Consider the following 12757-nt stretch of genomic DNA (forward strand, 5'->3'; position numbering starts at 1 on the left):
ATGGCTAGTGAGGAGAGTTTTGTAGTGTTGGTTCACCACAGAGGATCGATTAAGAGAAAAACTCGTTCCGGTGTGAAGTTCACTGATAAGGATCTTCTCTGTATTATCGTGAGGCCTACGACGAGCTATGATGATCTTGTTAGCTCTGTACTGCTGAAACTTGGTCTGGAAGGTGTGAAACGGGTTAAGAAGTTTTTCTATCGCATTCCAATCACGGTGCTCCAGGAAACCGTGAAGTATGATTGTTTCACGATCGGGAATGATGATGACTTGCAGATCATGTTTCATTGTCGCCGGCAGTTTCCAGAAGTGAGGACACTACAACTGTTGGCAAAGTTGGTTGATGTGGTATCTAGCTCGGGAGGTTCGAACCGGAATACCACCACTTTAGCCACGGTAGCCGGTTCTAGCTCTAGACCTGCCGTTGCATCTTCTTCCGTCCCTGCGTACGAGCCACCCGTCCATCCTGTCGCCTCCCTTTCGTTCGCTGTTGATCTCAACGGCAGTGTAGGCGACGAGATTGAAACAGGAAAATTTTGGCCGACCTCTTTACAGTGTGCTGCATCGGCTGGGGTTGGAGATGGATTGTTGGATGATCCAGAGGACGATGATGTCAAGCCGGATATGATTGTTGATGACAGTGGCGATGATATTGGAGCGAGTGAGCCTGCTGGGGCGGGAGGTGGTTCTAGCTCTGGCACATAGCAGTACCCTCTACATTTTTCATCTTTGGACTTGGATGCCATGAGGCAGGAAGGGGTTCCTGGGCAGCGTGCTGGATTTGGCGCTAGAGATGCGGAAGGGTCTGCAGGTCTGACAGAGTTCTAGGTTGGTCAACAATTTCAGGATAAAGATGAGGCCCTGTTAAGTGTGAAGACTTACAGCATCCGCCGAGGGGTACAATACAAGGTAGTGGAGTCTGACTATCGCCGGTATGTGGGCAAGTGTTTTGAGTTCAGGAATGGGTACACATGGTTGATTCGGCTGAGTCTCCGGCAGCGCAAAGGCATTTGGGAGGTCAAACGGTACAATGGACCTCATACGTGTCTCGCCACCTCCATCTCCAGCGACCACAGGAGTTTGGATTATCATGTGATATCGGCATTCATTATGCCAATGGTTAGGGCTGATGCATCCGTCAGCATCAAGGTGCTTTTATCTATCTGATGCCACTCTATAACGGCAAAGTATATCAGTGACGTCACAGACCGCCATATCGCCGTATGCCGAGGCTCCAACGCCTCCAGATGCACAACCTGCAGTACCTCGGGAAAGCTATACGGCATCCAGATAAACTGCACACAGATTCCAACATTGTCAGGCCAACTCATGCTCCAAATTCATAAACTTTAGTTATTTAAATAAACTTAGCCAGTAGTATACTCACATCCCTGTCATGTAACATGTCTATCCTCAGCCTCCACATCTGCACTCTAGGTCCCTTCTCGCTACCGGAAGGGTTGTAACCTGACCACCTGCATCTCACATGGTTGTTATGGCTAATGAAAAGTGTGACAGATTTGTAATACATTATAAGCGTACATGAACATTAACTATTTTAACTTGAAATAGAAAAGTCTGAGTAGGGTACCTCGAGGCCAACGGCCAGCTGCACGTATCATACCCAGCAGGCCTAAACCTAGGAAAGCGCCAAAAGATCCAGAATTGAAGTAGCTGAAGTGGGCCCGGTAACTTCACCACATGTCTGTTCGCCGCTCGGCACATACACCGGTATAACCACACCAGTGCTGCAGACCCCCAGCTGTAGGTACCCATCTCCTCAAGCCTAGCTACGTAGGGAAGTCATCTGATGTGAATGCGGTTGCCGGACTTGTCGGCAAACAGCTGAGTGCCAAAAATATAATGATATAGGCACGAGCAAAGCGCCGCACAGTCTCCTCATCGAATCCCTCGGGGCACTCTCCAAAAGTCTCCTGGAACCAGGTGCAGTTTACTGCGAATTTCTGAACCTGGCTCGATGGAAGAATCACTCCAAGCAACTCCTGGAACCACATCTAAGCTGGACGGCCACCCTGGATGTATATCTGGAAATCTGTAAGGCAACCGCTGACATAACGCCCGTCCACTGGCAACCCAACTGGTACGCCACGTCCTGAAGTGTGATCGTACACTCTCCGAACGGCATATGAAAGGTGTGCATCTCCGGACGCCACCGTTCGACGAAGGCATTGACAAGGGGCTCATCTAACCGGAACCATCTATCGTTCAGCCTCCTAAGATGGTATAATCTGGCCATCTGCAAGTACGGAACATACCGCTCATCGAGTCGCATGTCCTGCTGCCACCGCATGCTCCTGATGCATCGCTGTGGCTGCGCATTACATGAACCGCATTATTGGAACCACTTAGAAAACCAGTGACAAAAATAACTAACACCAGAAACCACTTACGGAAACCACTAACAGAATTGACATGCGAAACCAATATAACAAACCAGTTGCAAAATCACATGCCTAAACCGCTAACATAAACCACATATAAATCCATTTATGAAAAACACATGCAAAACCACTATCATAAACCGCTTACAAAAGCACATAGTAAACCACTTCCAATGCCACCAAAATAAACTGCATACAAAAATCACTAATAAAAACTACTAACCTAAACCGCCAACAAAACCACATGCCTAAACCGCTAACATAAACCACATACAAATCCACTTACGAAAATCACATGCGAATCCACTATCATAAACCGCACACAAAACCACATAATAAGCCACTTCCAATACCACCAAAATAAACCGCCAACATAAGCCATCAACAAAATCGCATATAAAACCACTAACAAAAACCACTAACATAAACCACTAACAAAATCGCATGCAAAACTTCTAAAATAAACCACTTGCAATACTACTAAGATAAACCGCCACTAAAACCGCATGCAAAACCACTAACTCAGATAAACCGCTAGCACAAAGTTTTCTATCTACTAACCTCGTTGTTGATGACTCCGGCTATATGAGCAACTCCGTCCAACCGATATAGCCTTTTCGGATCGTCCCCCATCGGCTGAGTATTCTGTTCGAGTCTTTGTCGAATCGAATATGGGTCGTTTTCTCTGGGATTTGGTGGGGTATGAGAATGGAAACGTGGTTCGAATGAGGATGATTCGAACTCCTTATTTAGCCGAAACCTATGTAATTTGAACCAACTCCGTTCGAATTACTATTTGAAACAAATTGTGAGTAATTCGAATGAGATAGATTCGAATTACTTGGGGAAGCATTCACGTGTGTAATTCGAACCAAGCTAGTTCGAATTATCCTCCTTGGTAGTTCGAATCATATAGGTTCGAATTAGGTTAATCACATGTTCTTTTATAATTCGACTTATGTTGGTTCGAATTATATGTTAATGTAGTTCGAGTTACATAATAACGTGCTTTGCTTGATTCGTGAAGCTATTTTCGATTTGGCTGATTCATATAACTTGTTTCCTTTCTTGGTTTAATTGTGTTTTTTGTCCTACGTTTTACTTATCTTTATGGAAGTATCCCAAATCTAAACTATGGTTTCTACTAAATAATAAATTGAATTCTCTCTATCCAGTTAGAGCAGTTTAAAAATTTAAGGTGAGAATAAATCACCCTAGGATATCATCCTTTTTGTTTTTTTAGTTAAGGGATTACTCGGAAACTTTTTACTTTTTACTATAGGATATGATCATAGGATAGGATATTTGACCATTGGTACTTTATGTGAAATGATTGTTACGTTGATGTTCAAACTTTAATGGCAATTTTGAATCTCATTCACACATAATCATAATCAATGGGGCCGTTACCTTGGCTCCTTCGAAGGTACATGGTTCCCCTTTCACTTTAATCTCCACTAAACAAATTATTTTTTCCCAATTCAAATTGGAAAACAAAAAATATTTCAAACCTGAACACAATGGAGAGTACTAACTACTAAGTACTAACTTAAGTTGCTTAGATAAGATTTATGTTTGTTGTTCCTTTTTTATCTCCAGTTCTTCACCCTAACTCAAATTTATTTTATTTATTTATATTATTATATTAAAACTTTTTCCCTCTTCACTTGAAGTTGTTTTGTTTCGTCGTCTTTATGTTTTGAGTTTTGACCGTTACTTTATTCTCAACGTCTCTCTCTTTCTCTGATCAAAGCTTCCCGCTCTTCCTCGCCATTGTCGAGTATGCTTCTCCATTCGATGACTCGCTCTCTTATTTTCACTCTTAATTTATTATTATCATCTCTTTCAATGTCTGCATTTTCACTTTCAGTTGCTCATGTGTTGCACATTTTAGATGCTTCTTTCTTAATTAATTTACTGATAGAGTATAGCTAGGGTTTTTTTTTTGGGGGACACAGGGAATTGGAATGCTTGAGAGGAATCTCAATTACTTGTTTCTCTTCACCAAGTTTCAAACTTTCATTCTCCTTTTCTGACTTCACTATAAAGAAAAGCATCCAAATTACTATATTCATTTCTCTTTTTGTGTTCATTCATTCGTTTTCTGCAGACAGATTCTTCTTTGATTTCCATTTCAATGCAAGCCTGAGAAATATTCATTCATTCATAGGACTAAAAGGGAAACAGAAAAAAACAAGCTAGAATAAGAGATGGGATGTTCTCAATCAAGGTTGGATGATCAAGAATCAGTTCAGATTTGCAAAGATAGAAAGAGACTCATCAAACAAGCTGTTGAGCAAAGAGCACAATTTGCTTCTGGCCACATAGCATACATCCAATCCTTGAAAAGAGTCTCGGCTGCGATGCGAAATTACATTCAAGGAGACGAGCCGCACCAGTTCTCATTGGATTCATTCATAACACCTGTGAAGAAGACTAGTCCAGCCTTCATTTCCATATCATCCAAGTCCTTCACTCCAACAACAATTGAGTTCTCATCCAATTCAACTTTGAAGGTCAATTATCTAAGGCCCAGTGGCAACCCGCCAATTTTGGTTGAGGAAAGGCCTCCATCGCCCGAAATGGTTCGAGTTGAAACATATTCTCCAATGGAGCAATATGCCATGGATGATGGTTTCTTTGTCATGCAATCCTCACCTATGAACTCCTCAGCTTTTGCTTATTCTCCCAATAATAGGCCTAGTATCCCTCCCCCTTCTCCCCAAACATCTCAATGGGATTCCTTTTGGAACCCTTTTACTTCATTAGACTATTACGGATACCCCACCAGAAGTAGCCTTGAAGAGACTATTGCAGATGATGAGGACCGAGGATTGAGGCGGGTTCGAGAAGCAGAAGGAATTCCAGACCTTGAAGAGGTTGAAACTGAAAAAGAAGATTTTGTTGGAAAGAGAAATGTTGTAGAAGAAAGAATCAGAACTGATATAAACTCCACCAAGGAAGAGGTCACGGTTGAAGACGAGGAGGAAGAGGACAGAACAAAAACTGAAATTGCACATGAAGTCAAAGAATCAAAAGGCAGTGGCAGTGAAAGATTTCAAGTATCAAAAGTTCAAACTGCAGGTCAAGTTGAATCTACAAGCCATCAGGAAGTGGCAGGTGGTAATCAAGAAGCTAAGGTAGAAGCACCTGGTTTTACAGTTTATGTAAACCGAAGGCCGACAAGCATGGCAGAAGTAATCAGGGATCTTGATGTTCAATTCACAAAAGTTTGTAATGCAGCCAATGAATTTTCAGCGTTGTTAGAGGTCAATAAAGCTCAAAATTCATCGATGTCTAATGAGCTGTCAGGTTTGGTGCAGTTTATAATACATAATTTTAATTTGATGAAATTGTTCTTGCATAGTCCTGCATTTCATAGTCCTCAAAAATGTGAGTTAAGCCTCAAAGTTTCTTGAATATCCATTCTAAAAATTCTTATTTTTGGAGGAGATATGAATGTTTAATGGGTTGATGGAATCTTATATTGGATTTCATGATGCAATCTGAGCTAACTTCTTCTTGTGGACAAGAATTTGTTAATCTTCACGTGTTTATACTGAATACATATAATCTTGAACTAAGTACTCTATGTTTTCTTTTTTACTCATACCTATTCGTAAATTTTCAGGAATTTAAACTGAAATTATATTTCTTTTGTAGCATCAAAATTGTTGAATCCTGTAGCTCTGTTCCGGTCTTCATCATCAAGATTTTTAAAGAATAATTCTTCAAGCACTGGGGATGATGGCTGCAAGGGCACTAGTGATCCCGTAGAGGAACAATGTATGTTTTCTGGTAGTCATCAATCAACATTGGACAGGTTATATGCTTGGGAGAAGAAGCTGTACGAGGAAGTTAGGGTATACTACTGAATATACCTATGAACTATAAAGATGATAGCTACATGAAACATTTATATTAGATGAATGGAAATTTGAACAAATAACACTCTTAACCTTTTACATAATATCCAGTAATTTTCCTTTTAGCATCTCATTTCTTTGAATTTTATTAGATTATTATTGTTACAGGTCATCATGCTTATGCTTGCATACATTTTGATAATGGCAAACTTATTGCTATACCTGTTTTCTTCTGCAACAGTCTGGAGAACGTGTTCGAATTGCGTATGAGAAGAAATGTCTGCAACTCAAGAACCATGATGTGAAAGGAGAGGACCCCTCTTATGAAGATAAAACTAGAGCAGCCATTAGAGATCTACATACCCAGATAACAATTTCAATTCACTCAATTGAAGCAATCTCCAAGAGAATTGAAACTCTAAGGGATGAAGAGTTGCATCCCCAACTTCTTGAATTGCTACAAGGGTATGTATAAAAAATCATTATCTCCAATACAAAAGTTTATGATTTCCAATACAAAAGTTTTGTGTGTGACATCTTCAATACTTTCCTGATTTCATCATGAGCAACATGCTATTTGTTCTTAAATATAATAGACTATGATCACCATATCAAATGCAACAGATATATCACACTATTCATAGCATATATATAATCATGCATATTGCTGATTCTTAAACCATATAAATGCAGGCTGGCAAAGATGTGGAATGTGATGGCAGAATGTCATCAGATGCAGAAGATAACCTTGGATGAAGCTAAGATTCTTCTAACTGGCACTGATGTCAGAAAACAGTCTGGCATGTCAATAACTGATCCACATAGGCTTGCTTGTTCTGCCTCGATTCTTGAAACTGAGTTGAGGAATTGGCGAAGCACCTTCGAGTCATGGATCACTTCTCAAAGATCCTACATTCGTGCACTGGCCGGCTGGCTGCTTCGGTGTATGAGATGTGAGCCTGATGCATCAAAGTTACTATGTTCTCCTCGCAGGTCAAGTAGCACTCACCCATTGTTTGGACTGTGTGTTCAGTGGTCAAGGCGACTGGACGCCATACAAGAATCAGTGGTGCTGGACGGCATAGACTTCTTTGCAGCTGGTATAGGGTCCTTCTATGCACAACAGCTAAAAGAAGATTCTCGCCAAAATGTTGGTAGATCAACGGAAACCAATGAGAGCATGGAAATGGTGGAAGCTGGACCGGTAAAAGAGGCAATGAGTACTGAGCAATTGGCTGAAATCGCTATTAGGGTACTTTGTGCTGGAATGTCAGCTGCTATGAGTTCAATGGCAGAGTTTGCTGTTGATTCTGCTGAGGGATACAATGAACTTGTTAAGCAATGGGAGAATGAGAAGTTGCAGCAGCAACAAACTTGTGTGACTGGAACGTGATCTCTTGCATTTTGTGGCTTATTTATTTATTTAATTAGCTAGTGCCAGTGAATGTAATTTACTTAAGGGTAGATTTTGATGGAGAGTGGTGGAATAGGAAGGGGAGGGAAAAAAGTTTTATGTAAAGTCTCTCACCTATGTTTGAGAGTTTTTTGATACTAAGGCCTCAGGGTAGGAAAATGATAAATAATTTTATTTACCATTCTTTTATTGACTTTAAAGCTCCTCCCCCTCCAGTTTACTTCTTTTCCGCTCGCTCTGTTTTACTTTTACATTTATTTGATTTGATACAAGTATATATGCTGATACATAAAATTGTTCTGCCATCTTTTTGAGTAGGCAGCCATCAAGATTTCTGTCCATTAAACATCTTTCTTCTGAAAAATCAGTTTTGCATTTCTATATAACATTGTGCACCAGATAATAAAAATTCTCAAACCCAATGAAATGGTATGTGGATTATTAGTAGTACTATTCTGATACAAATTAAATAAAAATTACAATTGACAATCTGTTGAAAATCAACACCTGTATACAAAAATGGATTCTTGTCATACTAATTTGGCATGAGTACCAAAATTCTTAATTTGCATTATCAAACAGAGAGCCGATGAAATAAATACGTGGATGATTTTTTTGTTTTCTATTCATCATAACCATAACTTCCATCAGCATCATCCAAGTCCACTGCAGCATCATCAAATGAAGTCATAATAGTGAGGAAAACAACAACAGCAACCAGCTGTGCTGCCACAAAATATTTGGACCTCCTTTTAAAGGTTTTCTCCTCCTCTGTTTTCTCCCTCTTGGGTTTGCTCTTGGTCTTTGAACCTACAAGTTAAACGACACAGCACGAGTTAGCAAATCAATGCTTCTTCACATAGTTATCAGGCACTAATGGTACAACAAATATGAGTGGGTACAAATGGAGATCAGATCACAATTTTTGTAGTATTCTACCTAAAAACTTGCATAATTTTCCAATAGTTAAATTTCTATATGCTCAAAAGTAAGATTATATTGTCCTGTAATTTAGATGATTAAGTTTTTCAGACATTTCATGCTCAGGGTGCAATATGACTACCAGCAACTCATTTCTATTAACATGAAGCAAAGAATATGATGGAGAAATCACAAATCTAGGCACCAAAATCATTAATAAAAAATACACGCCAATTCATTGGTTGATTATTCCTAGCCCTCAGTCACCAAACACCTTTAAATCTAAGAAAACTATGGTCCCTTTAGAAATTGTGAAAGAATCCTAGGAATGATTATCTCACCTTTTTAAGGTAATCCCATCAAACAAACCACAAGAAAAGAGTGCATATAGAAAATAATAAGAATATCTTACTTGAGGTTGAACGACTTCTTGAAGTTGATGAAGATCCAGCTGTATGAAATTGCCGGACATAGGTAGGAGTTGGACTAGCATCAATAAGTTCTGTCTTACACTGTTGCACAAATCTAACTAAGTTGGCATGTTCCAAGAGCTTCGATCGCAGCACTGACGATTCCTGATGGCACAAAAGAGTTACGCAAGAAGCAGAGTTACAATTTTCCTTCAGTGCACTTAATATACGGATATGCTCTAAATGGATTCCCTAACATAATCCTTTTTCCGTGTGTATCTTTTTTTTGTCACTTAACTAAAGCAAAAAACAACATTGATTCCTTAATTTGTGAATCTGACTAGGTTCATGATATATCACACACCCATGGTGCCAAATGTAACAAGAGCTATCCAAAGTCCAACTTTTTAATTGACTGTAGACCAATCGACCAATACAATACGCCTTACTACCACAAAAGTACCACAATTAACTGATAGTGCAACTTACAGGCAAAGCTTGAAGAGTAACTAATCCATGCGCAAGAAAAATAGCATCTAAGCTTGATGGTCTGCAAACAGAGAAAAGCATATGAATAGAGAAGCACCACGTCGATAAAGTTACCACTTTCACTAAAAGAGAAAAAAGAAGTCCAGCATTGCTTTTATGTTTCAGATGAAATGCACAGACAGAGAAGTCACCTATTCTCAAATAAGTAGCTTTGTTCACCTAACCAAGTTGACAGAGCACCGTATGCAGAGTTTGCTCTCCTATAAATCTGTATCACTAATTATAGCAATAAATAAGTACCAAATCAAAGATAGATTGAAATACACACCATTTGCAAGGGAAAGAGAGACAATAGAAACTGACCTCTTCTTTCTTTAACTCGGCATTCTCATTAGTTATCCCATGTTTCTGCTTAATCCAACAAGCTTTCCTCCAAAAGAGGACCTTTCCTAAGGGCCATGGAAGATCAGAATAATAGATGGTATAAGCAGGAGAGGAGGAATAACCTTCAGATCCCACCCAAAGTTCATAGGCAAGTGCATCAGCAAGCCAAGTTGTGAGCATTGCTTTAGTTTGAATCCAATCAGGAAGTGAGGAGATCCCACTGTCCAAATCAACCCCCCCAACATCTCTCTTCAAACACTCAATCAACCCTCCTTTCTCATTGTTATACGCCACATAATCACCAAGCTCAAAATAAGGAATTTGATCTAAAAAAACACAAATTTAGATACCCATGAGCTTAAAAAAGATAAAAAGTGAAACTTTAACGAAAACGCACATGGAAAAACAGTTGGAAGGCCAGAATTATGAGAAAGTGCGAAAATGAACCTGAATCAGGGTAGTTGAGGTGAAAGTCCAATTGGAAGGAAAATTGAGCGAACTTGAGATAGAGATAAGCGGAGAGGCACTGAGTGCAACCGGTTGGGAGGCCAAAGCAGGGTTTCCTCACCACAAGAGTGTTGATTTCGTTTTCAGCCATTGCAGGATCGCATGAATTAAGAGAACGATGCAAAGGTTTCAGCTTGCTCCTCCTTCCGTACTCTTGCCTCTTGCAGAGGTTTAGGCCTTAGGGTTTATAGATTAATATTCATGGAAGGTATTTAAAAATAAGTTCATAAAAAGAGAAGTCATTTTGTTAAAAAGTTATAAATATAATACAAGTTTTTGTGTATGACTTGACATAAAAAAAGAAAATTATACTGAATAGAAATAAATTTTATTGGAAAATATAATAACAACGATATTTATATTCTACCTTAAAATATTGTAATTTAAATAGTGAATATGTTGATTACTGATTAAAGCATTAATATATTATAGTCACAAAAAAAGCATTAATATATTATAAGAGTTAATTCTACAAGTAACGTCCTAATTTAAATTTACTATAGTTACTATAATTTTGATGTGAATTAAACTATTATTAATTATATGAAATTTAAAATTATTGATAATTTATTAATATATTTTGTTAGTATTGACCAAATCACAAAATATATTTAAAAAATAGAAAAACTATTAATAAAAATGAAAAATCTCTCCACAACTTCATGCAATGCTGGCTGAATAATAAAATAAATATTAAGAAATCAAGTAAGTCTTTTTTTTATAATAAGCCTTGTTTATATTTATCTTGTTTTCTTTTTTATGTTTTATGAAAAGTGATTTTGTTTAAATATTTATTACTAATTACTTGGTAATTTCAAAAGTTAAAATTTTCTCCATTTTCTAAAATACTTTTTTATTAGATCTCTTTTAATTTTGATATTTTATATAACTTTATATTTTATTTATGATATTCCAATTAATAGAAGTGTAAATAATAAAATGTTATGAAAATTACTAAATTCCCGCGGACCTAGCTCTGACTACTCTCTTGCCCTTAAGAAGCAAAATTAAGAGGTATTGTCTCCATTTAAAAATTTGGCCAATGAGTTACTTTATACATAAACAAAAATTAAATCTTTAATATTTATTTAAACAGATTAATAAGTTAATTATTAGATTAATTTAATTTAAAATTTAATTTTAAAATTTAGTATAATACTTTAAATCTTCAATATTTATTTTAATAAACTAATAAATTAATTATTAGATCAATTTAACTTGGAATCTAATTTTAATATTTAGTATAATACTTTGGAAGTAAATGCAAACGAGTCTCATTTTAAAGGTGGTATGATACACAAATTACGATGCTCGCAAATACCCAAAAGTTTGCCTTCATTTAGATTAGTTAATATAATCTGAGTTTTAGAGGTGTGTTTAGTAACTACCTTTGAACGAAAACGTACGTTAGATCTTTTTGAAAGCTTCACTTTTTTATTTGGCTAATTTTCTTCTTTACAAACGCATAAATGATTTTGGGTGGATGTTACAATACTCTCTTGATGTTTGGAGTTTTAAAACTATATTAAAATTTAAATTCAATTTACTTTACGTTGATTTAGGTTAACATTTAATGCATACCGATAAAATCAATAAACAATTAATACTTTTTTTGAAAAACTACAAACATATTAATTACAACTTATAAAATATATTTTTAATAAATGATAATTATAATTATTAAAGAAATTTAATATGCTTTATTAATATAAGTTTTAATAGTTAATTTTATTAATTTTATTTATTTATATATTTAAATTTAATTTATTTCAAAAGTTTATCTATACTATCTTCTTGTTCATTGAAATAATAATTTGTTACCGACAAACTTATTTCTATTTCTGTACAATTTGAATCGTATTCATATATTTTTATTTTTTTTATTTAATCTAATCTTATTCACATATTTGAATTTTAAATTTTAAAATTTTTTATTTAAAATTTAGATAGATATAATTTAAATTAATAATTTAATTTAATAAAATAAACGTTTCGTATTATTTTTATTACTTTAAGCAAAAAATCTCTCTAACTAAATTTTTAGGTAAGATTTATTAATCTTTTCAGATATTATGTACTCATATATATACTCTAATATTATTAATTTAAAAGATTATATATATCTATCTCTTTGTTTGAGATATTTAAAAATCATGTTACCGTTTAAAAAAATAATACGAGAACATTTATTTAAATAAGATGAATATATTATTAAAATTTAAAAATTTAATAAATTTATTCGTATTAATTTTAAAATAATATGAATATTTTGTTTAAATAAAAAATTTTAGAATTAAGAGTATTATATCTTTTTAATTCTTTTAAATTTTATTTTTATCAATTTTATAATAATTTAATATCAAT

The 12757-nt window shown here is 36.1% G+C and overlaps 3 protein-coding genes across 4 annotated transcripts; 2 read left to right on the forward strand and 1 right to left on the reverse strand.

Annotated features, from left to right (window-relative positions):
• Positions 1 to 705, forward strand: LOC130984746 (uncharacterized). The gene has a single exon (XM_057907604.1). It carries the CDS (start codon positions 1 to 3, stop codon positions 703 to 705), a length of 705 nt encoding a protein of 234 aa, XP_057763587.1.
• A 3438-nt stretch (positions 706 to 4143) lies between these two features.
• On the forward strand, positions 4144 to 7820 carry LOC130943288 (protein ALTERED PHOSPHATE STARVATION RESPONSE 1-like). 2 transcript variants are annotated; one of them, XM_057871101.1, is made up of 5 exons: positions 4144 to 4182; positions 4573 to 5714; positions 6066 to 6265; positions 6510 to 6733; positions 6962 to 7820. In XM_057871101.1, the coding sequence occupies exons 2-5, from the start codon at positions 4613 to 4615 to the stop codon at positions 7659 to 7661; spliced, it is 2226 nt and encodes a 741-aa protein (XP_057727084.1). In that variant the 5' UTR covers positions 4144 to 4182; positions 4573 to 4612; the 3' UTR covers positions 7662 to 7820. The 2 variants fall into 2 exon arrangements, with proteins under 2 accessions (XP_057727084.1, XP_057727075.1); XM_057871092.1 differs by having other exon boundaries at positions 4151 to 4182; positions 4513 to 5714.
• A 279-nt stretch (positions 7821 to 8099) lies between these two features.
• On the reverse strand, positions 8100 to 10580 carry LOC130939104 (mitochondrial outer membrane import complex protein METAXIN). The gene is made up of 6 exons (XM_057867204.1): positions 10334 to 10580; positions 9866 to 10212; positions 9694 to 9770; positions 9503 to 9563; positions 9016 to 9178; positions 8100 to 8492 (listed from the first exon to the last, which is right to left on the reverse strand). Exons 1-6 carry the CDS (start codon positions 10482 to 10484, stop codon positions 8305 to 8307), a joined length of 987 nt encoding a protein of 328 aa, XP_057723187.1. The 5' UTR covers positions 10485 to 10580; the 3' UTR covers positions 8100 to 8304.
• Positions 10581 to 12757: the final 2177 nt, after the last annotated feature.

The sequence above is a fragment of the Arachis stenosperma genome, chromosome 1 (genome assembly GCF_014773155.1).
Source record: "Arachis stenosperma cultivar V10309 chromosome 1, arast.V10309.gnm1.PFL2, whole genome shotgun sequence".
Classification (NCBI taxonomy): domain Eukaryota; kingdom Viridiplantae; phylum Streptophyta; class Magnoliopsida; order Fabales; family Fabaceae; genus Arachis; species Arachis stenosperma.

Bases quoted from the DNA above. Each gene is read 5' to 3' on its own strand.
- LOC130984746 (XM_057907604.1), top strand. From the start codon at position 1: ATGGCTAGTGAGGAGAGTTTTGTAGTGTTGGTTCACCACAGAGGATCG.
- LOC130939104 (XM_057867204.1), bottom strand. From the start codon at position 10,484: ATGGCTGAAAACGAAATCAACACTCTTGTGGTGAGGAAACCCTGCTTT. The intron at 10,213-10,333 runs GTTCATTTTCGC...GTGTTTTTTTAG, and splicing joins CCTCAACTACCCTGATTCAG to ATCAAATTCCTTATTTTGAG. The intron at 9,564-9,693 runs GTGACTTCTCTG...CTCTGTTTGCAG, and splicing joins AGCTACTTATTTGAGAATAG to ACCATCAAGCTTAGATGCTA.
- LOC130943288 (XM_057871101.1), top strand. From the start codon at position 4,613: ATGGGATGTTCTCAATCAAGGTTGGATGATCAAGAATCAGTTCAGATT. The intron at 6,266-6,509 runs GTATACTACTGA...CTTCTGCAACAG, and splicing joins AGCTGTACGAGGAAGTTAGG to TCTGGAGAACGTGTTCGAAT. The intron at 6,734-6,961 runs GTATGTATAAAA...ATATAAATGCAG, and splicing joins CTTCTTGAATTGCTACAAGG to GCTGGCAAAGATGTGGAATG.